The sequence below is a fragment of the Trachemys scripta genome, chromosome 11, assembly GCF_013100865.1.
Source record: "Trachemys scripta elegans isolate TJP31775 chromosome 11, CAS_Tse_1.0, whole genome shotgun sequence".
Lineage (NCBI taxonomy): Eukaryota > Metazoa > Chordata > Testudines > Emydidae > Trachemys > Trachemys scripta.
In genome coordinates, this window is record NC_048308.1 from 33,165,131 (window position 1) to 33,191,822 (window position 26,692).

Here is a 26,692-nt window from a genome sequence, read left to right on the forward strand (position 1 = left end):
CATACCCTTACTTCCAAAATATAACACTAAAATCAGGGCCCTCTTAAGTGCCTATGGATAAATAAAAGATTGCACATGTACACATGCACATTATGTGCACTACAAAATACATATATGCATGCTCATTTGCATATGTTCCAAATATGTATAATAAAATGTGGTTCAAGTCACTACTTAAGAGAAAACCTATAAAGGTTTACAGCAGCAATAGTACAATTCATAACACAACTGATCCAGAATTAGTCAAGATATTAGAAGTAATTTTAATGGGTTAATTCAGAATATTTTCACTTTTGAATGAAATAAGCCACAAAATAGCATTTAAAAATATAGTGCAAAATAATTTTGTTTTATTACAAATTAAGTACAATCCAGCTTCTAGTTTTTTCCACCCAAAATTGATGTTACACACACACACAATTTTTATTCCACAGTGTAGAGTATTTCTGAATGCAATTAACTCATTTATTAGTCATCTATTACTAACAAGGAGGCACTCTCCAATTTTATTTTGATAAATAAAGTTGCATAATATTAAAAATATCTGTTTGCATTTGAAAAAGATTCCAGTGCTGCAACATTACATAATTTCACATGAAATATTTTTTTCTGAAGTTCATTTGACTGTAAAGTTATTTTGCAGTGACAATTAGAATGCAAAGTACTTTCTGTACAGAGCATATAAACTTTTCTTTCCATCTGAAATTCACAACTATTTCAATATAATGACTCTTCCCCCCGCCCCCAAGGAATTGCCTTGGAAAAGTGTTCTAGCATCTCCTTTTTTCTATTTGGTGAACCAACTTGGTTTTGGTTAAAGAGCAATTCGGGCACAATAGTGTTTTAACTTGCAAGGCAATACTCCTTTATTGAGCTGGTAGAACTCCACAAGCTGGATGATATCAGTAAATCTGGTGTGACCATCATCCAGTGTATAGAATAGCTTTCCATCATCTTCCAGCTATAAAAGGGGGGGAAAAAATAACAAAACACTATTGAGCTACAGTGTTTGTCAGACATTCAAAATATGTACATTGTTGATCTTTAATGAAATCAGGCTGTGTGACATCTTTGTGTAGATTCATGCTCCTGAGTTATTTATAGTATGTGGGGAAGGGGAAAAGCTTAGTGTTCATTCATAGCAAATTCAGAAGTGACCAGTAGAAAAAGTAGTGCATTCTCTAACTTCTTGTCAATTTTAGGTAAATGCATAAGGTAAAAGGAAGCAAGGTTGAATATGTATTAGAACATTAGGCCATGAAAATTGCTAACGTCAGCCTATTATGCCTTTGCTTTTATTCAGAAAGAACATCTGATGATATCACATGCAAAGATTTAATTGGAATCATAAAAACCTTGAGCCTTCATAAAACAAGAAATCTGAATTTAGGCATTCTCTCTCTCTCTCTCTCTCTCCAAACAAAGAGGTGTCATATTAGAACTACTTTTTGCCCTACTCTCATTATACTCAATTTTCTGTGTACCTAGTATATTTTGTGTAGCAGTGGGTGGCTGTATATTCATAGTTACTTTCGTGCATTGACGTAGCCTTTGCTGCAGAAGGTGCTTCCAGGCAGGAGCCTTCTACTGTTGGCTACCACGATGGTGGCAGCACAGTAATATGTTCATTGCTGCCAGAGGCAACAACAGGGGAGCAGGAGGAGAGGGAAAAAGAGAGAGAGAGACTCCTGCTGCTCCAGATAGCCATGTGTATACTAGCACACTAACCACAGGAAAAGAGAGGGTGGAAAATACCCACTATAAGGTTAACTTGGCTAACTTTAAAATCCATACACAAACACACAAAAAGATTTACAGAGAATATTTCCAATTTTAAACTATTACAAATGAATAGTCCCATAATTTGCATCACCTAATTAATTCTTAAACTAATTCTTTGGCTAATAGAATATCCTCAATCAGCAGAAAAAGGAATCTGAAGCCCTGGTACTAAAACATTTGATACTTAACAGTAATATTGATCAATTAATGAAAGAAGGCAATTTATCGACAGTGAATAGTAGTGCACAAAAGAAGACCCTAAAATGGTGATCACATTGCAGCAGCAGTTACTGCAGCACAGAGGAAAGATGTAACCATCCTTCTGGGATGGATAAAATTAGTTCTCTTACCTGTAATTAAGGTATCTCAGTGTAAGCAGCAGTTGCACTGGCCACAACTACTGGGTTATCCTACCCATTCTAAGTCTGGAGGCGGCTTCTAAGTTCCTTTTTTCAGATTTCACCAGTCCAGGACAAACACTACTAGATAAGGAAGTGTTAACATATGTCACACTATGGGTCCGATAATGCCTATTTTCCAGCAAGAAATATGAAGATACACGGTCATCCATGGGACTCTACGCATGCATACAACTATCATGCCAACATGATAGACATTGCAGAGCTGAAACATTCAGGAGAGCTGAAGCATTTGTTAATCAGGAATTAAAATGTAACAATGTTTTTTGTTATTTCCAAACCGATGTTTGCCTTGAACTGAATTGCATGAATATTTCCTCAAGGGAAACACAGCTCTTCAGCAGATTAATGAGGAAACCACAGTGTCCAAGAATCTGACATGTTCAGCATGTTTGCAAGGTTGTTATTCTGAATGATCAAGTTTTTATTAGAAGATGATTGTCCGAGAACTAGTGTAATTGTATCCCCATCCTCTCTCAACTTGAACAGCTGAATAGCCATTAGCTTTCTAGACATTAGAAGAGCAGAATATATGGTGATTAATTGATAGTGGTGGCCCAGAGTCAAAGCATAAATTGGGAATGGAACATACAGCAGTGAAGGATTTATTTTTTTTAAAGGAACATTCAAACATTTTCATAAATGGTGCATCTCAAAGAGAAATTGTCTCCTACCATTTCCCTTTCCAACTTTCCAATCACACATCCATTTGTGATCGTGCAACATCCCTGCATGAATTGCTAAATAAATTGCTAATATTGGAGAAGCAGGAGAAATGCTGCTCTACATCCATTAAATACAGGAACTCATTTGATGTGTTCGCTCAGATCTGGCAGGTTAGAGGCCTTGTGCAAAAGCAGACATTATTAACAGATCAATTTAAGTTTCACTCATCTAAAACTTAGCAAAAACCTCCAGTCCTTTGGGGATCTGAAGAACCTGAAGCAGAATTCCTGACTTTAGTGATCTATGGGAACTGGGCTGATTGTTTCATGTGTGTAAAAAATGATACAGATCCCTGGAAAAAGCTGAGGTGAGGAATTAGTTTGGAGGGACAAGTAACCCTTGTCTAGGATTACTAGGCCATACATTTTCCCATGCATGTCATCCTTCCTTCTAAGCAATTAATTAATGGAGATGCTGGAGCCATCAGAATTTGATAGGGAAAATAATTGTTTAAAAAAAATAGATGCCAACTCCTTTCCAAATCTATTTTGTGAAAGTGAAGCATGCCATCCTTCAGACAAGTGTAGGATTAAAATCATCATGTGTTTTAGGGAAATGTCTTTAAAAAAAAAAAAAAAAAAATCAACAAAGTCTCAGGCCCCTGACTCCACCTACTGAGATCAATATCTTCCTACACAGAAAGCACTCTTGGCGCAGGTATAAGAGGGCGGGATCAATATTTGGAATGGATGAGAATTTTAGAACATTGTCCTTTTGGACCGATTTTCATGAGGCTCGGTTTCTTGTGCTCTCTCTTTCTGGCTTGAATTGTTCTGATTTACACCATTTTTTTCTAGTGACTGCGGAATAGGATAAACTGCTTTGCCTTTTTTACTTTTCGTTTTAAGAGAATCTTGTTTGGATTGAAGTGATGTAGACAAAGGTTCCTCAATTTCCAAAATGGTATGAATAAATGTGATGAGAACTTCCAGATCATCCTATGGACAAGTTGGCCTGACTCTTGACTGAGAATGCTACCAAGCAGATACTTCCTCTTCCTCCACTAGGGATCCTATTGCAGGAGAGAAAGGTTTTAGCAGCCATAAAGGATGAACAATACTTGTATTTTTTGCACAGTGCTTCTGTTTGGCAGAGCAACCTGCACAGGTCTAGGAGAAATTACTGGCTTTTTGAGGAGGGAAGAAGAGGCATGTCTGGGTCAGAGGGAAGGGAAACTTTCTAAAGAGGAACTGAAGTTTCCTGCACAGGAGAAGTTAAAGAACTAGGGGTCTGTTTCCTGGTAGGGGAAAGAGAAGGTAGTCTCCGAAGTTGGCAAGTCAAAGGGGTGCCATCCTGATGGGACTGAACCATTCAGTTTTTGTATGGAATCTAAGAAGCTGTTTCAACTATATTCCATCTGATCTAAGGACAGATAGAAACAACTGGATAACGGAGGTACATCGTCAGTGGCCCTGCCTATAGAGAACACAGGGTGGGTCCAAAGAGGAAAGACACTGGTGCCAAGAGTCATCTCCTTGAACTATTTAGGCCAGAGATACCACCACCCCAGCTGTCTAGGCAGTGCAAAACTGTGGACATTTGTCTCCTGGCACTGACTTTGCTTAATGGTTCACAATGCTTATGGGGTTACGGGCTGGTTTTCGAGCACCTAGATCAGATTTACCGAATCTCCTGAAGTGTTTCAGCTCCATTGTGCAGCAAAGAGGGAGATTTCTAGGATGCTGGCTACAGGAACAGGCTGAAGCATGGAAATACCAAATGGTGGCCCTCTGAAATCTCTCACTGGAGTCACTGAGCGCCAGTGAGTCAAGGGAAAGAGCATTTGGGGAAGCGCCCAGTCCTGCAGAATAGAAGAATCCCCTGAAAAAACCAACAGGGGAAGCGAATTATCAAGAGGCCTGGAGATTGAGAGTAGAAGACAGTCTGGGAGGGACATTCTTTTTGGAAAGAGAAATAGTAGCTGTGGCTCCTAGGTAAATGCAAAGCACTAGGGCTAAAGCAGGCAATGAAAATATATTTCAACAAAGCAGGATGGAAAGAAAGTGGAAGAACTTTAATACCGCCTCCAGAGTCAGTGGAATGGATGGGATTACCCCACTGTTATGTCAAGAGCATCACATGCTATGTAATTGCTTTCACTGAGAAAGTAATGGAAATATGGCTGTACTTCAGTAAACCCACAAGAGATTTCAAGATTAACCCCAGGTAACTGATCAATTTTAACCAAAAAGTGAATGTACACTGAGGAAGAGTGAGAATATCTATCCACCCTACTGGCCCTTGTACATAGATACACCAAGGCAACATGAGGCAGGAAATGGGGCTTCTGAGTCTGGATGGAATCTGGGGGACACTTTAGGATATTAAAAATACTAATATTGTAAAATTGCAATGGGTTATGCTATGTAAGGTATCTGCAAAAATGTTATAATTTGCCACGTATTATAATCTCTTTGATGTGTTTGTATCACCTTTGTATTGTAACTTATATCTATGGTATGTCTGTATTCCAAACTTGTGCTGTGCATCTGGGTGACACCCCCAGACAGGTTGGCATTAGCACTGCCTACCTTGCTTGACAACCCATTCAGGGACATCAGCTATGCAATTGACCCATTGAGAGAAGGCAAGGGATACACCTGATGACTCAGCAGGGCATGCAGGGGCATGCTTATGGACAGAACTCTAAGGCTTCCAGGCCACATGCTAGGCAGCTTGTGTTTGGAACAAAGGAGATCAAGCTGCATGGCAAAAGATGATAAAAGGCAGCTGCACCTTCTGCTTTTTGTCTTCATTCCTGCTTCTTACCTCTGGAAGAACTTTGCAACAAACAAAGCTCTGAACAAAGGACTCAATGACCCATCATTCCATCTGTTACAGAAGGACTTTCAAGGCAGCAAACTCACCAATACTGCTAGGAACCTGATGGACTGTGATGTTTTTGTATGTATGTGACTGCTTTACCATCTCTTCTTCTTGTTCCTTTTTTCTTTATAATAAACCTTTAGTTTTAGACACTAAAGGATTGGCTGGCAGCGTGATGTTTTGGGTAAGATCCAAACCTATACTGACCTGGTAACATGGCTGACCCTTTGGGATCAGGAGAACATTTTATATATGTGAGCAGAGTTTTTTAAATAACTACTCATTGTACTGGACCTAGGTGCTGACTGGGAGCTTCTTGATAATCAGTGTGTGGGATCAGAAGGGTCACAGGGCACTGAACCAAAAAGACTGGGCCCTGAAACAGGAAGGAAGCTGCTCTGAACAGAGGGAGTGCCTGTGCACTTGACTAAGATTTCTAACCTAGGTGGGTCCATCTAACCGAAATTTAAGAAAAAAAGGTGTGGGGTCAGGAAGCTGAGAGGCATTCAAAAATAAAACAGTTTCATCCCATAAGAGGTGTTTCTATTTAGTTTGAAAAATAGACTTGCCCTCATCTTAGGACAGCTCACACAAAACCCAAAACAATATTGCCAAATCTTATAACAAATTAAACAGCAAGTTCCATAAAATGTTTAATTCTATCTATGCAGGGTTGTTGTAACTGTGTTGGTCCCAGGATATTAGAGACACAAGGTGGTGAGATAATAGCTTTTGTTGGACCAAACTTCCGTTGGTGAGAGAAGTTTTTCTAAGCTTTTCTAGTGTCTAATACTGTAGTACCAATATCTACCATCTTCCATATACCAGAAAAAATATCTTCAAGAGTGTGGCACACTATTATGCCTTTTCAATTATATACAAATTAACAAGTGTTACTTACTGGTACAATTTGAAAGTGCTTTATTTTTAGTCCATGGCTCATTGACAATACAAACGTTTTGGGGTTACTTTGGCTATCCCGTACCAAGAAAACCCTGGGGAGAGAGATTAGGAATTTTCAAAGTAAGCTCATGTTGAATGGTTAGAAATTTTTTGTAGCTTTCCAACAAACACTGTAATGAATTGCAAACACAGTATTAATCAACATCAAAAATAATTCAACCAATTTTGTACCGAAGTTTAATTTCGAGAGTTCTGCTTTAAATCTTTATATGTTTTGAGAAAGTATCAGAATTGGAAATACTAGCTTTAAAATAGTCTATTTCATCAAACATGTCTCATGAAAAAAAAATGCATCTACACAATGATAGATACAAAGTATTTAAAGTTAACAGCTGCTGTATGTCAATGTCTAGGTGTAGCTCTTTATCACAGACATGAAAACATGTTTAAGAGTTTGCACTTTTAGCAAAGTTTTGACCAAGATCTTGACAGCTACAAAAAATCACAAATTATACAGGGATAGAATGCTAAGAAATGGCAGCCTGTGATTTTTCACATTGAAATTGTAAAAACTTATTTATTTTCATCAGAAGAAGCCACAGGCACCAATCACCAGTAGATTGACATATGGAAATTTTACCTTAGAAAGTACTTCAGAGTGAAGGAGAACATTTCAGTTTCTATATTCAATAGTCCACTTGATACATTGCTACTTGTTTCTTTAAATCTTCAAATAGTATGGCTGGAAATTTCAAAGGAGGCTAAGGGAATTAAGCACCTTACTCCCATTAAAATCAATGGAATTTGGGCATCTAATTCCCTTAAGGGCTTTTGAAAATCCCAGTCTATGTGAGTGTTGCTCATATGGCATAAGAGCAAATGCATATAAGATTGCTAACTTTGCAAGCTGTCAGTTCAATGGAAAGTTTATAGGAGATATGGTACAAGACTTTATGCTGGCCAGATTGTTACAACTGGCAAATATATGCATACAACAAACATTAACATCTGTAGAGCAGGAAATTTCCCCATTCAGAATCAAACTCTCAAGTTTACAAGTTACTGGCTGTTTTATTGCAGAGCTCAAGTAAAATATTCTTAACTATCAACAGACCCAGTCTTAGTTGGGCTGTTCTAAGATTTGAAATGCCATTCGAGACCAGTTTTTCTGGCAGCCATTGTCCTGGGCACTATTGCAGCTGGGGGGATTTTGCAGCAGTATTGGCAATAGGAACTGCTGTGAAGAAAGGATGGAATAGCACCTGGCATAGCCGTGTCCTCTGCTGCTTCAATTAATACTTATGTTCGAGGCTGGAATATGTACAGAGGAGAATAGCTTAAAGATATAGAACAAAGCAGTTGCTATAGTTGGAGTTGAGACAATCTGGACTGGATGAATTATACAGAACTGAGAGAGGGGTAACCACTCCACAAAAAGGGAAATGAAGAAAGAATCCATTGAAGGAGAAATCCACATGGGTAGAGAAAATGAGTGGCTGCCTTTTATAGTCACCAATAGAATGAGAACTAGTCTTCTATCCTCCCCATGCACATCCTGGCAGGGTGTAAGGGTAGTGAGCAACTGGACCCCCCCGCCCAAACACACACACAATCAGACAATTACATGCAAAGGAGAGGCTGTTAGGGGAAGGAAAGTTGTTGGGAAAAAGAAGATGATAGGAAGCTTATAGGGTCCTCCATTGACTCATATAGGCCTCCAAACTGCTACACATTTATGTAAATCCCCAATGTATAGGTATGGTTATAATAACCATTAAGGAGGATTTATCTAGGGTTAGCAGTTCTGAAGTCCTTGATCATTTTATATTAAAATAAACTAAAATTCACCAGGATGACCTCAGAACCCTCATGCTCGGCTCATTTGGAGACATGTCCATGGGGAGAAAAAAAATACATATATTGGCAACTATGCATATATTATACCAGTAAAAGTAGCTAATTGGGTTTAAATGAGTTTATATAGAGTGATGAATATACTCAGACTTTTCTAAAAAGCTCTCCCACACCATCTAGCGGCCTAAAAATAATCTCTTTGCCCTTTCCAGGGCTGTGCAAAAAAGTTTTCAGGCTACGGTTAGATCCCATGCATAAATCATATGGTATTTTATAATTCAAACATTAACATTAAGGACGGGCAAACTGGTCTGGACATCATACAAACAATTTCATTATTTGAGCATGGCACTTTACAGACATTCAAAATAAGGCCCCCATCCGAAACAGCTTACTGTCCAAATTAAACATTATGGGTAATTACATCAGACCACAAGAGAAGAGGCTGGAAAGGAGGATCAGGACTCAGCCAACGCATTCATATTCATAATTTAATTTTAGGGCACATCATAAGGCCCACTCATTTCAGCAGCCTTGTCTCTTTGTTATTGGGCCGCATCCTTTCTTTTGTTAGTTACTTATTTTTTTAAACTAGTTAAAGCCTTTCCTAACCCTGTTTTCGTGTTAAGTGTGGATTATTTCCTCTTAGATGATGGTGTCCCTCAACCCTAAGCTATCCTTGTGCATGCTTTAGGAGCTTTTAAAACTTACATAATGAACGAACAAACAAAAGTATCCAGAGATATAGAATTTGACACACATCTAAAACCCATCATCCTCCCCCCATTAAGCCCACCCTATCTCTAAAAACCATCAACCCCACTACCCTCCCCCCGACCTACACACACACACAAACACGTACCTTGGGTGCCAAAGCCCAAATAACCCTGATTTGTAAGAAGTTCCCCGCTTGACCAGATGCATACTGAACTGGGCTCTTCGATGACTATGATGACAATGATATTATCCTTTCCATGCATCAGAAGCCAAGTAGTTTTAAATCCTGGTTGTCAGCAATTTATTAACTAAAAAGCCTTCAAATAGCCACTAAGAGTCAAATATCATAACCATAATCTCGCTGCAGCTTCTGCCACGCTTTAAAGCAAATATCATTGCTTAAAATTTAGTAGATCCAAAATGAAACATCCCAGAGTATATTCATCTCTCTCCACACACACACACACACACACACACACACACACACACACACACCCCACATCAGTCATAAATGTATTTTATTTATGGGTTGCATTTCCTAAACTCCACAGAGAAACTAACAAACGTGTAAACTTGGATTAAAAGTAAAATAGCCCCAAATGCTTTCAAATTATTGCACTACTTCACCTAAACTTGGCATGTAGTAAAACTTGGGAAGAAAAACAGCCTAGACACATGCAGTGCTCACAGACAAACTTTCCAGAAAATAGACAAGTTTGTAAAATTACTGGAGATTAGATCTGTGACTCATTAGTATTCCCTTCATCCCCTGAGAAAGCAGTTGTACCATGATGAGTCTCAAAAAATGCTTTAAAATTGTTGCTATCTGTAATTAGGTTCAGCACTCTCTTCAAGTGATGGCACCATTATCAGCCTGCTGCAGTTCCTTTACATAATAGCCCTTGTTAAACTATTAACTTTCCTCTTTTATAAGCCAGTATGAACACTATTTATCAGGCCACATACTAGAACAGCAGCCTATAATCTGTTTGCATCTACACAGTGGGTTTCATTGCCTGGAACACTTATCTTTGAATTGACACCCACCAAGGCTCTACACAAGGAATGGAGAATTTTGCCTGATACATGTGCAAGCCTATACAGATAGAACATCTTATTACTCTCATGCAAAGCCTCTACATTAAAGGTGGTAGTTCATTTTTTCAGACAACTAAGCAAGTGAAACATTTGTCACATACTGTATTATCGGTGCCATTACCACTAATGTCTAGTATACACTTTGGGCAGATATATCTGTGTTCAATGCAAGCTGCCAGTCCATGGATTACAGGTACTACCAGTTTCAAATAATTCTAGACAGTCTATTCAACAAGATCCCTCCCACCAAACTACAATGCACATCCCTCTATAGACACCAGGGTATTATCACACACCAACATTGTACAGAGAACTTTCGGTCATTTTCTAGGCTCAAATTCTCTTTGCTCCCCAATCCACTGTTTTAATTTTTTCGATTTAAAAAGCAGGTTTTGCAACTTTAAATCTGCATACCTCAGAAACATTATTTGCTGAGTACATTACTAGAAATCTTACTTCCCTTTATTAGACCAGCTGCTAATATCATTGCAGTGAACAGAATTCAAGGAGGATGGAGCTCTTGGTTTTGCAGCTGAGATTCAGAGCTCCACAATGGAAAATGTTTTCAGCACTGTGAGCCACTTTTTGTGCAGCCCTTTCTGACAGATATAGGAAACTGTGTTAAATCAGTGATCTAAAGGGGTTTCCAATAGCATTATTCTGAGCTCCAGAAAAATTTGAAGTGGTGGCCCAATCTAATAGGTTAGATGGATGATAAGAGTTCATATCTGGAAGGCCAGCAGGGAGGCCAAAATAAGAGGGGAACTTATACAGATGAATTATGGGGCTGAGGAAGCCCTAAACTTTAAAAAAGGTACCACAAAACGCAACTGTATTACAGCAAGGCAGGAGAAGAGATTTGGAAGCAATCAAAGAAATATGAAAATTTGGACAAATAAATATGAAATATACATTATCCTTGTACTTTTTTTCAGAGAATAAATATTTTAAATATTTAAAGTATATCATTAGAAGACTAAATGACTCATCTTGAAGTTCAACATTTACTCTCTCTCAATTACTTTCAAATCCGAGGTTGAGTTTCTAGTGCTGGCAGTTGGAAGAATCCATTTGTAAACTGCGCACAGATGGTATGAAAGCCAAGCAATGTTTTCTGAGTCATCACTAGTAAGAGATGCTGGAATCCAATTTTAGGCCCTGATCTTACAGTTGACAGTGTAGATGACAGACTGTTGTGCCAATCCAGAGCCCATTGATTTCAACATGGCTCTGTGCAAATGCAGCAGTCCATCCACTCAACTGCAGAATCGGAGCTTTAGAGCACTATTTTATTGTTCAAGAAAGATCCCTAATACAATCCAACTCGTTCTCCCATAGCTCAAATAATATGAATGTTTTTATTTTATTTCCATTAAGCAGATATCATGACACAAACCCTTCAATAAGCAAATAATGTTTCTATGTAGTTATTTTTCTGACCATAACTACAACCCAAAAAAGTTAAGAAATCAGCTTACCCATCTACAAGTCCTTGCTGTAAAATAAGTCGTTGAGCTTCATCCCTAGATATTTTATGATGAAACCACAGTTGTGTTCTATGTATAGCTGGAAAAATAAAGATCACTGTTTTAACAAAACTGTTTTATCATAAACATTATTGCGTCTCTTCTGGGGCTGCAAATGAATTCACACATACCTACACTGGATGTGGCACTTTGAGAAGTGGTAGGACTTCCATGTGTATTGAGTCGTAAACACCCTTTTCTCTGAGTGGAAGAGAAAAAAAATTCATGTGTCGAAGCTTTGTGTGTGAAAATAAAATTAGAAAAAATACTTTGAAAAAGTAAAGGTGTTTATACCCGCCATGCTAACCCTTCTTCAACTGCAACTGAAAGGGCTTCTGTTGGATTTTCAATAACTCTGCTTCTATGTCCTGAGAAGTCCATTGCTACCAAGGAATTTTCTGAAATGCTCCTCTGGGGGGAAAAAAAAAAAAAAAAAGAGGGGAATTCAGATTTGCAAGGGGGGGGGGAAAAACACCTTATTTTGAAACTTTATATTTTGCCAGTTGTGTTTCAAATTTTTGCAAGGTTTTCTCCTCTCAACCAAGATTTGTTTCACTTTGGACAACATTTGTAGTTCTAATTCTCTTCAAGGGAGACTATCCAGCTGAACTAATGTTTGGCCAGTTGGCAAGATAAATGTGGGAGGAAGGAGAAGGTAATGGCTACTTAGTATCGTAAGACTTATAATGTGTCTTATTTTTGCATCACTGCAACCAATAGTACCTGGTCTGAAGATGCTTAAGCTACTGAAGATTGGTCCTCACCAGCTGTAGCTAAGGTTGTGGATCTAAACTATCTCAGCTTACTATTTATGGCTAGTTAAGATGGTTGTCATGAGACACTGTACAAAAAACTTTTGCTCTGCTTACTTCAAATGATAGCCTCCATCTACCAAAAAAGCCACAGGTCTGAACTGGAGTATGTGGTCTTACCAATGCTATAAAACTAGATCCTTACAAAATAACTGTACTCATGCATGCTGAGAAGTAATTTCAACTTCCCTGAACCTCAAATACTGTTACCAAAAACAAAAAAACAAAACACACCACACCCATTGAACCATTTCCAAAGGACTAAAAATTTCCAAGATGATTCTGTAATATCCCATCACTGATCTGTGACTCAAATACATTAAGAGAGAGAGTAAGTCCATCAAGGATGCAATTTCCTTTTCAATGGCCACACTGAATAGAGTTAAAGAAAACTGCAAATCATGAAAAAACAACGTGACCTTTTTGATGGCTAAATCATACATTGATGTGACTACTACAGTACAGTTGTGAAAATATAGCTTTTCCAAGGTCCCATCTAAATTTAAGAGTGGGTATATGATGGGCCTACCTACTATTACAGCTTTTGAAAACTGCTAAACACGCACTGCTTAATATAATTTGGTATTCACAATGCAGACCTCTTTCAAACATAACCGTGCTACTCAACTCAATGAGCTCAGTTCCGTGTGAATGGGTAGGCTGAGATGAGGTATGGGAAAGAAGAGAGATTATTCCATTCAGGAAGCCCACATTACTACACAAGTAGGAAAGCCTATTAAACTCCATACTTCAGCATGGACTCATCTGTGTCCAATGCTGTGGACATAGTATGGCCAGCCTGTACAGGCTGAAGTTAACCATATTTAGGCAAGAATTTTTCTGCTAGTGCTCAAAGAGCCTTATATTTCTCTGAGACATCAAGCCGTTCTGGAATAGAAGATACCAATAACAATCGTATTTGGTCTTGTGTGGATTTGGCACTTTCCTTTCTGTTCAAAAGCCCTTTACAACACCCCTAAAAACAGGAGGGGAAATTGAGATGCCCTTCAGATCCTTGGAGATTCTTATACTCTACTTTGTTTCTCCCCCATCTCTTTCCCCTCCCCCCATGCCATTTAAATTCAACCAAAATTGCTAAATACTTGGGGTATGTGTGACTGTACACTAGGCTTCACAGTCTAAACTTCCAATACAAGTTTTTGTGGGCCTGCTAAGAGAAATTGAGTAATGTTAGTTTGTATGCCTTCACTGATTGTAAGATCTACTTCAGTGTTTCTGTTAAATTCCTGGCTGTTATGAAGGAGCATAAAAACAGTACAAGCAAGTTCTTGTATAAAATATTCTGAGGGTCAGGTTTGCAAGAGGGAAGTAATTTAATGTTTCATGTAACTGAGTAAACATGGATTCATGGACAAGGAAGACTCAAAGTTAGCACAAGCACTTGTATCTTAGGCACTCAGGTTTATAAATGGAGCTTGATACTAAGTACAGTAGCTCCACAGCAACCATTGGTGGGCACTGGGATATAAATAAATAGAAAAATCCCTATGATTCTATAATTTGAAGCAATGTGTAGAGCACAAAAGATATGCCTGTGCAGTTAAAGCTTCCTAACCAAAAATATCTAGCCTTAAAATAGTCCTATTCGGTTACAACCCTAGAAAGATTACTTTAGAACTCAGAGTAGAGGAGATTTCAATAATAGGTATTAGGACAGCCTACTCCTATCAAAAACATTTAATTACAATTACTTCATCAGAGATCACAACTGAGTAACTTCAAATCCTGGGGCCATATCCTGAGCTGAAGATCGGGCCAATGAATTACAATCTGCTTAAACTTTTGTAAAAGGTACAAACAAGGACTGGATAAAAGGCGATGTTTGGATAAAAGGGGAGTTTAGAGAATGGGATCTGCATTGCTGAAACTGCTGTGAATTATGATTCAGGGATGTGAGAAATTAACTGCTTTCTGTACTGAGAATATTCTGCATATTCAATCTCAGTTTGATCATTTATATTCGTCATTTTTCAAGAGGGCTGCTGGACTGATTGGTGAATTGCTTAATATTCCGTAGCTCAAGGATGGTGCAAATACAGGGCTAGATTCTCTCCTGCACCAAGAGCCACTTGGCACAGAAAGAGACACAGTGGGAGTGCATGGAATCAGTAAAGGCTCAACCTCCAGCTCCAATGTCAATAAGGGCAGCTGACCATTGTTCCGAAAGATTTTGATGAGTGCTCACATGCTTAAAGTTAAGCACACACAAATGTTTCTGGGATCACAGACACGGGTTACATTGCTTCTGCCATAGGTTCCATTTTAAGTAGTTTACTTGCTCAATAAGTTATTACAGTACATACCATAGGTGATATAGTCAGAGAACTGCAGCCACCTCTACCTTGATATGGTTGCATGTAATTCTGATACAGCTGCATTCCATACTAAAACCAAAAAAATAATATACCTTATCACTATTAGTTTATTGTGGGGATTTTAGTAGTACCACCTTGAAGTATTAAATAAAAATTATACAGGAGCTCCTGAATACTATACAATGAATTTCATTTAGAAAGATTGATTTTTATTAGCTTAATTACATGAATTTAAAAATAGAACTGCCTGCACAGACAATAGGAATCCTTGCCTTAGAAATATATTTTTCATTATGGTTTTCTGACACTACATTTAAAGAGAATTCTCTAAGTACAAAACTGGAATGTATAAATTTTGATCCCTCAAAAAACACAAAAAGTTGGCCAGAACGAGTAAATGGCTACAGTTTTCATTTTCTTCAGAAATAACTTACATGTATGTTAATTCTAGCCATTTATAGGCACCATATGACCCATTCTGCCTACTTTGCCACTAAAAGCAGCCTCTTCTACCACTCAAGTAAGTTCTTGCATCATAATCGGGGACAGCACCAGTAGCAGCAGTGCCAGCTTTTTCGACTGTACTGGAAATTCAGTGTCTATCTTCTTTATTGAGAGAAGTCAAAAAGAGCCCACAGTGTACAAAATTAAGGATTTTTATTACACTGAAACCTACAAGTAACCCTTGCTTCTCTAGTTCAGAATATAAAAGCATTTAACATAGTAAATTACTAGCAAGAAATTAACTTCACAGAAGATTTTACCTTAAGTAATCTAATTGCTATCATCCAGCAGGTCCTACTCTGCTCATCATCTGCACAAAGCTGCTTCAGGTCTCTGGCTCCTCCTGCTTTGTTAGGCTAGAAGGCCACAGCACATTGTTTAGCATTAATGCATATCTTGCAGATAATACCTGTTGAAATAAAAGCCACTAATTCTCCTATTTTATAATAGACAGCTGAATCTTTTTTTAAAATCTTATTGAAACTTAAGCTTACCTAAGAACTGTAGCTTGCTTTAGCATATATCTATCAAAATATTAAGCCTGTACCTTAAAGCAGAATCCATAGTTTGCTGGTGTTCCAGACATCTTTTTGCCTGCTAAAGACATATACATATCACTACTGCTGAATTCACTGAAAAACTGCAGATGCCTTGGTTCCTGAAAGGAAAAGCAATATAAAACAATTAGCCCTTTTTACTTTATTATAAACCAATGAAGGAAATTAGAATAAATAACTATATGAAAAAGATATAAATATTTATACAGTAAATTTAAATGCATGATAAATATCTCTCTTGGAAATACACTACAATCCATATTAAAAAAATAGATCTATCTATGCTAAAAATACATCTCTATCAACCACTCAGGTTTGCATGTGCCTAGGCCCTTACCATCAATCAAGAGTGTGCTTTCCATCTATGAGGCTTATATACATCTGATCCAATCAGATTTGCATGCACCCAACCCTATTAATCAGGTTAGTTTGCACCTGGCCTCCATCAATAAGGTTTGTGCACAATGCATAAATTTTCATATATAATGTGAACAATGGCCAAAATATAGCCCTCAATCAAAAATTAAAACCTTCCCTGTTGCATCATATCTCCTCAAGTCCTAACTTGCGAACAATCTGGTGTTGATAGATAGTAGTTTTTGAGATATCACTCAACAGTGAAAAGCAAACCTTGCAAGACAAATATTCAGGCGGAGCCTAAATCCTAACTATTAAAAATGCATGAGGAGAAACCAAAACCACACTACATAGAAAATTAAAAGGGTATAAAAAACTAACCTGGTGTGAAATGTCACACCAACTGGCCACGTACTTTTGGAGAAACAGGAATTTTTACTCCATTTTAAAACACAAACTTGACTACATAATGTGATGATTAGCTCGTCATCCAGCATTTCCTTGTGAAGAGGCTGAGTGGAGGAATTGTTTGTTTTGAAGGGAGCTGCTTGTTCCTTTTTTGGGGGGGAGGGGAGAGGGAGGGAGGAAGAGGGAGAGACTGTATAGCCATCTTAAATTACATTCTGTGCATGTGCCCCAGTAACAAAATAATAGCATTCCTCTTGTAAATACAAATACCACACACTTGCTTGAGGAAGTTTACAAAAATTAAACTTGCAATTTACCTTTACAAGGAAATTAACAGTAAGTTAGGAAAAGTATAATAAAAAGAATAAGTTACACAGAATATCTTCAGGGAGAGAAATACTGAGTGCTTCCCCTTTTAGCCAGACAGCCTCTTTAAATACTAATAACTACACTCATCTGAAGCTCTTATCTTGTTCCAAATGGCAGCCTGATACTGTGACAGAAGAAGTTGAACTGACTGAAGAAATCCAGAAAAAGGCCACTGAACATTCTACCTGCTGCAGCAGAGGAAAATGCCCAAAACTAGACAAAGCCAAAAAGCAAACTTTCAGTTTTCTGTGAGAAAAGTATGTAGCACCAATGAACTGATTTCTGGCAAAGCATACATGAGATATAAGCCATAATGCTTAATGATTCATTACATCTTAAAATGTAACAACTTTTGAAGTCACTTTGCAGTTTATTTTTAATTCCCTTTTTTAAAAACACATCAGAAGAAAACAACATATTTTAGCAATTACTGTCCAGTCCCATTCTAAATATTAATTCCTTTCCCCAAGTTGAAACCAGTCAAGTTTCTTTTGTTTGCTTCTTTGTGTCCTCAATTAAATGAGGACAGCTGTGGAAATACTTTGACAGCTAACACAGAAGTTCAGACTAACAAAATCTTTATTCTAAGTGAGTTACATAAAAGTTCTCATCTCCAAAGCACCCTGTTTAACAGGGGTGTCAATAGTTATGCTTCCAGTACAGACAAAAAAAAATAACAAGAAAAGCAGGGAGGAGGTATGGATACAGAGCGTCATGATAAAAATTGAGGCGCTCTAAAAAATTTCCTACAAATTATTTTTCCGCAAAATTTCTCCTTTCATTTGCTTAAAAATAAATAAATGCTCTGAAAGACAGGTCCAAATGGTACATTCAGGAACAACAGTTAACATTTGCTTATGTTCTCACCCTTCAGAATTCTCAGCTAGTAGATCTGAAATGCAGAATTTATTTTTAAAGAGCTCTGGTGTTGCCTGACTGAAAAATAAATTTAAATTAATATATTCAGAATGAACCAGATTTGTTAGGCCAGGGTACTCAGATTTATACAAGAAATTCTAATTTATTCTGAAGCCCTGTTCTTATATATCCTTACTCCCAATCATGTTTTATCCTTAGAATGAACATTTGAACAGGAAATTGGGAAGCAAGGTTTTTTTCCTTTAATTACCATGGATTGAAATAAAATTAGGTTAAAACTACTGCAAATGAAAATACACACTTGCCCTATGCTTATTGTTCTCTGTCATATTTTAGACTTACCTTTGATGCCCCTTTAGTGGAAAAATACAGGCCAGATCTTCTCAAAAGAAAGTATAATTTTTTCCATGATGATTTCTTCCCCTGCTCCTTTGCATGCAAATAACCATGAATTTCAGGATATGTGCTGGAACTTAGGAACATCTGAAACAAAATATTGCATATGTATTTCCCACCTGAAGCCAGCTCTCTCTTCTATTAACATACTATTCAACAGTTTTGCCAACATTATACTAAAATTTAAATGTTTAAATGGTACAAATACACACTTCAAAAATGGAAAATTATACACATGCCTCAAAACAGTGGGACCATCTACTTACAACAGCATAAAAGACACTGAACAAAGTTTCTGGTAACTAAAGGAGGAAGTTAATCCTTCAAAGATCCATCAGAAATTTAGAGAAGGCCATAAATAACACCATATAACATATAAAACCTAAGTTCTTGCACCCTGAAAGAAAGAAGAGCCTTCTACAAAACTTAAGGAGTTCAGATAGATATTCATGGCAGTAGTTTGTAAATTTAATTGAAAATAATGCTCTAGGGTATTTTGTTTGTTTTTTGTCCTGTTTTTAAAAGTGGTGGGTTAATGCCATATCTCCCAATTCTAACTCCTGCCAGCTGAAAAACCACTGGAAAGGAAACAAGTTTATAAGAGGTAGGCACATGTCATCGTGTGGGGTGAGGGAGCATATCACCACTTATACCCCTCTCTCTACCACACAAAAACCCAAACATGCACACTTTGAGCACTGACTGAAAATTAAAGTATGCATAAAGTGACCCTGAAATCAAAGCTAAATTTCAAACCCTCAGGAGAAGAGCCTTCCTCCTAGAGGAAAAAAAAATTTAGCTGCATTATTTTGCAAATACATTAGGCAGAAATATTCCAAGTCCTTGACAAGGTAAAAATTTGTTATTCCCTAGGATAGTTTGCAGATATTTACACAGTATGTTACCACAACATTCTGTGCCAATGTGACACTATAGTTTTACAAACATTGAAGCCACAGAGAAGCAAACACCATTTATTATGAGGGAATTGGCCTTTAATAGACAGATAAAGGTACATATATTCCATAAAGAGCATTCCTTATTAGTTCAATGCATTGCCCTTGCTATTTGTATTGAATTTTCTAAAGGAATATATCATGCCTTTTGAAAATTTGACAGAATGCCCAAGAAATTGTATCAGATACTGGAACACTTCTTAATTCAACCCAAGAAACAGATTCAGCTCCAGGCCAGGGGTTCTCAGTCCATTTCCCTCATATAAATCTCTCATCTTGGAGTTCTATGTGGAATCCCTGCAAGGGGTGGGGTGATGTGGGGGGTGGTCACCGGGGTTACTCCTCTGACCCTCAGCTTCTCCCCCCACCCCAAATTTCCCCACCAGTTGCTGTCCCGGCCCATCAGGATAAGCCACTGGTAGGCTGGAACACTTTATTTACTTAAGTTTACCTCCATGCCTGTGGACACTCGAAGGAAAAACAAACCGTCTCGGCCCACCAGCGGCTTATCCTGATGGCCCAGGAGCCAAAGTTTGCCGACACCGAATTATAGGGTCGGTTTATGAATGGGTCATAAAAAATTTCCATTTTTACTTATCCATGGGGGGGGGGGCGGGGCGGCTTATAAACTAACCAGCTTGTGATCAAGTATATATGGTATGTTCTCCTACTAACATAGTAATTTGTCTTATACACTATAACCATGATCCTGTAAAGTCTTAAGCAGACATGTAACTTTATGCACTCTGCAGCAAATTGTGCATCAGAAACTCATGTTCTGAAGCATTATTACATTTATTCTATCATGCAATACCCTTCATTCCCACATATTTACACCCTCACAAACACACACAGCAATAAATATTGAAATAAAATTATTGTTTTCTATGATGGTTACTTCAGGATGTGGTTTTTTTTTGTGGCAATCTCCACACCATGGGCCTGGACTATGCACAATGTTTTCTAGGCAGTCAGGTCAGAACCACCTTCCCCTCCTGTGTGGAAAGGAAAGGAGAATGCTGTAGCTAGCTGCAGTGGCTCATCTCCCTGCTCCAGAGTCTTGGCAGTTGTGCTTTTCTCCAAGGTGTCTAGCTCATGAACTTGTATTTCTGGCGCTCTCTGCTCACTGTCTGAATGTTGGACGCCTGTTATAGCATCCCAGCAATAGGATGGCTTCATGTCACAGAGCAAGAAGCATGCACTAAAACTGGAAATAAGGAGTAAATTTTTAATGGTGAGAGTAATTAGCCATTGGAACAGTTCACTAAGGGTCATGGTGGATTCTCTATCACTGACAATTTTTAAATAAAGATTAGATTTTTTTTCTGCAAATTATTTTGGGGAAGTTTAATGGCCTGTGTTATACAGGAGGTCAGACTAGATCATCACGATGGCCCCTTCTGGACTTAGAATCTGTAAGCTATGAGCCAATTAACTTCCTCTTGTAGGGAAAGCGGGAGACAAAAAGTTGCAAGCAGAATCCAGGAGAGCAGGAAGACAGAACAAAGTATCAGGAACCTGGTTGCAGAAAAGTGGCTAATACCATGGAAATATGCTAAATTCTTATGGCTACAGAATCATTGAGCCCACAGAGCTTTGAATTATATTAGAGCAGTTTGTATCTCAGAGCTATTGTTTCAGTCTTGCTACAGATTCAGGCAGGCACATTGCTTTAATTACCATTCTCTTCATTTTTCTGAGGTTTGCCCAATGGCCGTAAGAGCTAAACACATATTTTAAACGAAAAGGAAAGATTGTGGAGCACAATTTTCCAGCAAAGGTCAAATTTTTCAGTAAAATTTTTGCCCACAGAATCGCAGAATACACAGGGTCCTCTATGTCAATAGTCCCATCAACAGGACTATTCATGCACAGAACAGTCTCAGAATCAGGGCCTAGAGCTGCTTATGCGAACGGTTTTCCAGCATTGCTCACAGCTGAAGGGACCAACATCTCCATTGCAATGTAGGCACTGTTCCACAATACAGCTCCGTTTCAGCAGCCATAAGTGATATTTATCATGCAAGAGTGCACTTGAAGGAGGCATAAAAATTGTGATTAGTGAAAAGAAGGAAACGCTAATTTTGCTTTCTTATTGCTTTTGGTTTTGAACATTGCTTGATGAGCCCACAAATATCAAATAATGCGGGCTTCTAGAAGCAAGAAGTTTGAGGCAAAGACGTGCTAATCTCAACTTGAAAGTGTATGCGTCTGAGATATTATCAAGGCTAAGAAGGTTTTACGGCATATGACAGGAAGATGAATAACGTAAACATACAAATACATTATTTTTCAGGCACATGTGATAGTGAATAAAAAGACTATATTAAAGCTGTAATTTAATCCTACAGACCAATTTCAAAGGGAGGCTTTAGGAGAGTTTGAAAGAGTTGCACTGCTGCAGTGCTGTGGTATAGACTCTTACAACAGTGACAGAAGGGATTCTTCAGTAGCTGCAGTAAATCCATCTCTCAAAGGCAGTAGCTAGTCAACAGAAGAATTCTTCAGTCATCCTAGCATTGTCTACAGTGGGGCTTACATGCTTGAATGATACAGCTAGGTCAATCTAACTTTCTAGTACAGGCCAGCTGTTGATTTTCTTCATACAGATTGTGGAGAAGAATCTAGCTCTTAATTTTAGTACCTTTGCCCATTTTGTCTGAAGAGTCAATTAATGGCTCCCTAACCGCATAAGACCCCCATTTTAGGCCCTGTATCCTTCTACCTATCCTCTCACTAGGAAGATACGCATGACAAAGTGATAACCAAAACAGCATTCCTTGAACAGCAGGCCAACATTGCTAAAAGCAATACAAAGCTCTGCTTTAACAATCAACGTTGCACCAATACTAGTGTTATCAGTTTAAAGTAGTTCACAACAATATTACTTGTAATGAGGCAAGACTAAATCATCTGTTTTTTTTCTTCCCAGGGTAGCAAAAGATTGCATGGCAAGACACATCGTGACTAACAGCATCAGACAAAATCATTACTGCCATGCTGAAAGAATACTGAAAATCCTAAACAATGAGAAGAATAACCTGCTCTTCAGGTTATGGAGTTGTAAAAGATAGTAGGATGGATAAACATATTCTGATGAAAATCCAACCAAGCTAAGACCAAGATTTATTACAGCTGGAAGAAATCATCAATGACAAAGAAAAGCTTTATTAGGGAGCCAAGTATCATTGGATAAAAATTACAGAAAATTAGAGGATTACTCTCAAAAAAGGATGGGTTGGTTATATAAAATGCAGTAATATTCAATTTATTTTACTCTATAGGGATGAGATATGATAGGATTTATAGCAAATGAACTGTAAATATCATTGGTGTAAAATGTCATTGTGTATTACAGATTCTAGTATACAACAGTATCAGACATTTATAGCTTGGTTTGGACATCATAAAGCCTATTTAAAGAGAAATTAATTCAGCAGATGACAAGAGGATGCAAACTCAAATGTCTGAGATGAACATAAAAACCAAGGAAGAGGAAAGTTAGAAGAGGTGAATGTTCTTGCATGAGAACATCTAGGCCTAAAGTTATGTTTCCCATTATATAAACTTATTCATATATATCCCCCAAACTTACAGTGAAACATCTGAAGTGCTAGAGGTGTTAACAGTGCCCTTAAGGTTAGATGCACCATCTTGCTTCTTGAGCAGAGACCCTGACTCTCACAGAAATGGGATGAAGATTAATTTAAGAGAAAGCCAGCTTCTTTTTTTAAACTTTCAGATTTGAATTAGAGCCTTTTTGTACGCAGTTTTGTATCCAGTTTGTACACAGACTGCTTTTAAATTTCTACTTAATTGCTCAGATTTTAACTCAGTCCCATAAAATCAAATTTGGTGTTGAAAGCTTCCGTATTGCTCCATGTGTGTTACTATTGGTCAATATTTAAGAATTGCCTCCAAAAATGTTTCAATAAATTTGTGAGCATGCCCTCTTGCAAGCAAATTAGTGATAATGCAGGCACAAATGTAGGGTTATATGTGCACATTTAGCATACAAGTTGTGGGTATATTTTGGAAATATCTTTGAAAATTACTAACTGAAAAATAACATTTTGGGCTTAGTTATATTATAGGCAGAGCTGGTAGCACAGTAAACAGGTGAAGTTGCTTAACGACTGCCATTATAAAGGCCAGTTTTCAGTTGCTTCAAACTTTGCCAAAAACTTTATTTGCCTCAGACGGAATATTTTTGGAACGTTTCTGCAAAAGTAGTTCATCAATTTCGCCTAACAAGGTTATGGAAAAATATATTGGTTTGTCCATCTTAAAACCATTTCACCATGTTTGTTGCAAAGTTATAATGCCTTCATTCTTTGGAGCAGGGAAGTGAAATTTGGCAGGAAGTCACCTTTGCTGTTCCCATGGAAAACCAGCCCAGATTTGGCCAGGTTATAAACAGAATTGGGTGGAAAGAGGTTTTCCCATTCTGCATTGAGGCAAAACCAAGCCCTATCAAAAACGTTTATGAAAAACGAGAAAGACACCCCAAAAAGCTAACATTCTGGTGAACAGTGACATGGGATGTCAAAGTTGCTGCTCTGGCTGATTCAGAGCAGGGACTTGAACCTGGGTCTCCTACATTCCAGGTGAGTGTCCTATCCACTGGGCTTTTAGCTAATCATCTCTCTCCCCATCTCCTGAGAAACTTTTCCACAAAAAGTTTAGGTTCCGACAAAGTAGCATTTTCTGAAAAGAAATGTTTTGTCAAATAACTCCCAGCTACCTCAGTTTATAAACCTTGGAGAGGGAGCGGGGAGAACACAGCTCACACATGCTCAGTAGAGACTTGACAAGTGAACTTTCCAGATTCTGTCTGAACTGGGCATGCTCTAGCCCCAAGCTGCAGAGTGGTAAGCAGATTTTCCCTGCAATTGCCACTCCTGGATGCTGCAGCACCAAGCATCAGAACTGAGACCAGGGAGACTGACACTCAATGCTCCCCCTGCTGGTACCCAGGCAGTATGGCAGCCTGTCTGGAACACAGAGGGGACAGAAGGCAGTGGGGAGGGCAGTGAAGAAAGTAGATTGGGATAAGGAAGTGAGGTGGGTTGAGAAGAGAGTGGGAGGTCTGTGGAAGTTTGGGCCTGGATGGGCAAGGAGACTGGATGTAGGAGCCAAGGCGGGGGAGACGGAGATCAAATGAGGAGCAAGAGGTAGGGGGGACAGACTGGGGCAAAGAGCTTAGGAGGGAGACTGGGAATGAAAGCCAAGATTGGGGATAAAGGAGACTAAGACTCTGCTGAGGAGCCCAGAGCAGGAGATGGGGACTGGAGTGAGGAGCACAGAGGAGTGAAAAATAGGAATGAGACAAGGAGCTGTGGGTGATAAGGGGGAGAAAAGAGGACAGGGCAAAAGGGGTCAGGTTTGAGGGGAGATTCCTCAAGATTCCAGAGTCTCAACATTTCTCTATTGTCAGCAAATATCTGTGAAACCCTCTGGCAAAGTGTATGATTCATCCTGTTCTAGTGGCTAGCCCACAAAGGATGACAGCTTACTGTTGGTATCAGTAACTTCATTAGCTCTACTAGCAAAGGTCTGTGAAATGGATCTAAAGGTTCAAACCCTGCTGATGTCCCATGTGGCTATTTCCATAGGATTAATTTTCTGTTTTTCAGTTTGTTTGTTTGTTAAGCCTCAGAAATTACACACACAAAAACTATATTAAAGAGAACATTAAGGTTGCAAAGTCAAGTACTCAAAAGTTAGGACATGCCAGAATTGAGTGCTTTGTACCCTTCGTGGTCTTTTAACATTTTTGTGTATATATTTCACACAAAAACTATTTTAATTGTCTAGAAAGGAAATGTGCCCTGTTCTTTAACATAAATTCTACATTTATATAAAAATATTTTGTTTTATTGCCTGTGAAAAATGGCTTGTACATATGCTATCTACACGTGTTTTCTAATGTATTTGCATTCTGCTGAAAAGGCAATAAGAAACAGCTAAATTAGTCAATACAAGATTTGCACTCTGAACTCAAAGTACACCTACAGAACCTGAATATCAATTGTATCTATTGAAAAATTGGACTTGGGGAGAATAGAGCTACCCTTAAAGAAAAAGTTGAAAAGCATAATCATCAGGATAATTTTACAGACTAACAAATTGTGAAATTGTTACTCTCGAAGTTCAAAAATAATTAGTATTCTTCAGAGTGAAAAAAATTAATCCTGGTCCCAAAAAAACACTGCAGCCAAAAGTTTTGAATAGTACAAGAACAGAGAAGTGTTATTCATATAAGTAAAAGATGAACTCTTAGCCCCTATCAAAGTCAATAGCAAAACTACCATTTACTTCAATGGGATTAGGATTTCACCCATTATCCAAATTAGCTCAAATGGGACCTAATCCTATTCACATGACTAACTCAATGGGCGTATTTGTAAGAACTAACAACACGAGATTTTATCCATATATTGTTATTGAAAAGGTTGGGGGGGGGTGTGTTATCATAGTAAGCTATAGTGCAAGCTACTGAATAGGTTTTACAAGTGAAAAAAATCTGATTTTAAATTACATTTGAAGACATCAGCTTCACATTTAATTACCAGAAATAGGTGAACTATAAATGAATCCATTCATACTACGAGATCTATAATTTCTCAAAGAAACAGATAAAAAAAATGAAATATCCGAATATTCTATTAATATTACTGTGAAGGCCTCAGGTTTAAAGTCCATTTGCTCCATTAATTTTTTATGTTTAAAATTGATCACATTCATGAAAACCCAGAATGTGAGCTATGCTCACTGATTCCACACTCAATGCCCAAGGAATGTATGCACAAATACTGTGCCTCTCTAAAGTAGACTATGACACAGCCACGTACCATCTATGCATCGGACTCCTTTCACCTTCTTCTTTAGGCTTAAGTCTTGTTGGGGGCAGGGATTAAACCTCTCACTCTTTGGGAAGCGCTACAGAAACAATTTTTACAAATCTATGTACATCTGATAGCTAAGCACCAGAATATGCCTCCACGGGAGGCTCTGGAACTCCTGTCTCTGGAAGATTTTAAGAACAGGCTGGAAAAACACCTGGTCAGAGATAGTCTAGGTATACTTGGTCCTGTGCAGGGGGCGGGATTAATGACCTCTTGAGGTTCCCTTCACCCCTACATTTCTATGACTATTAGAGAATAACTAAGGAAAACAAATCAGTACATTTTTGTAGGTATTTTAGCTCTGAGTTAAAAGGAAGAAGCCAAAATTCTTACCTTCTCTTACTCTTGCATTAAAACAT

The 26,692-nt window shown here is 38.1% G+C and overlaps 1 protein-coding gene across 2 annotated transcripts in view; it reads right to left on the minus strand.

Moving 5' to 3' along the window:
- Positions 1-320: 320 nt before the first annotated feature.
- GRB14 (growth factor receptor bound protein 14) overlaps positions 321-26,692 on the minus strand; it is a 93,894-nt gene continuing 67,522 nt past the window's right edge. For both annotated transcript variants that reach the window (XM_034786366.1, XM_034786367.1), the window contains 9 exons: positions 18,416-18,556; positions 16,051-16,161; positions 15,764-15,859; positions 14,988-15,068; positions 12,146-12,262; positions 11,983-12,052; positions 11,804-11,891; positions 6,655-6,748; positions 321-961 (listed from right to left, as the gene is read on the minus strand). In XM_034786366.1, the coding sequence (XP_034642257.1) occupies positions 815-961; positions 6,655-6,748; positions 11,804-11,891; positions 11,983-12,052; positions 12,146-12,262; positions 14,988-15,068; positions 15,764-15,859; positions 16,051-16,161; positions 18,416-18,556 (945 nt within the window). In that variant the 3' untranslated portion in view covers positions 321-814. The remainder of the gene's footprint in view (positions 962-6,654; positions 6,749-11,803; positions 11,892-11,982; positions 12,053-12,145; positions 12,263-14,987; positions 15,069-15,763; positions 15,860-16,050; positions 16,162-18,415; positions 18,557-26,692) is intronic.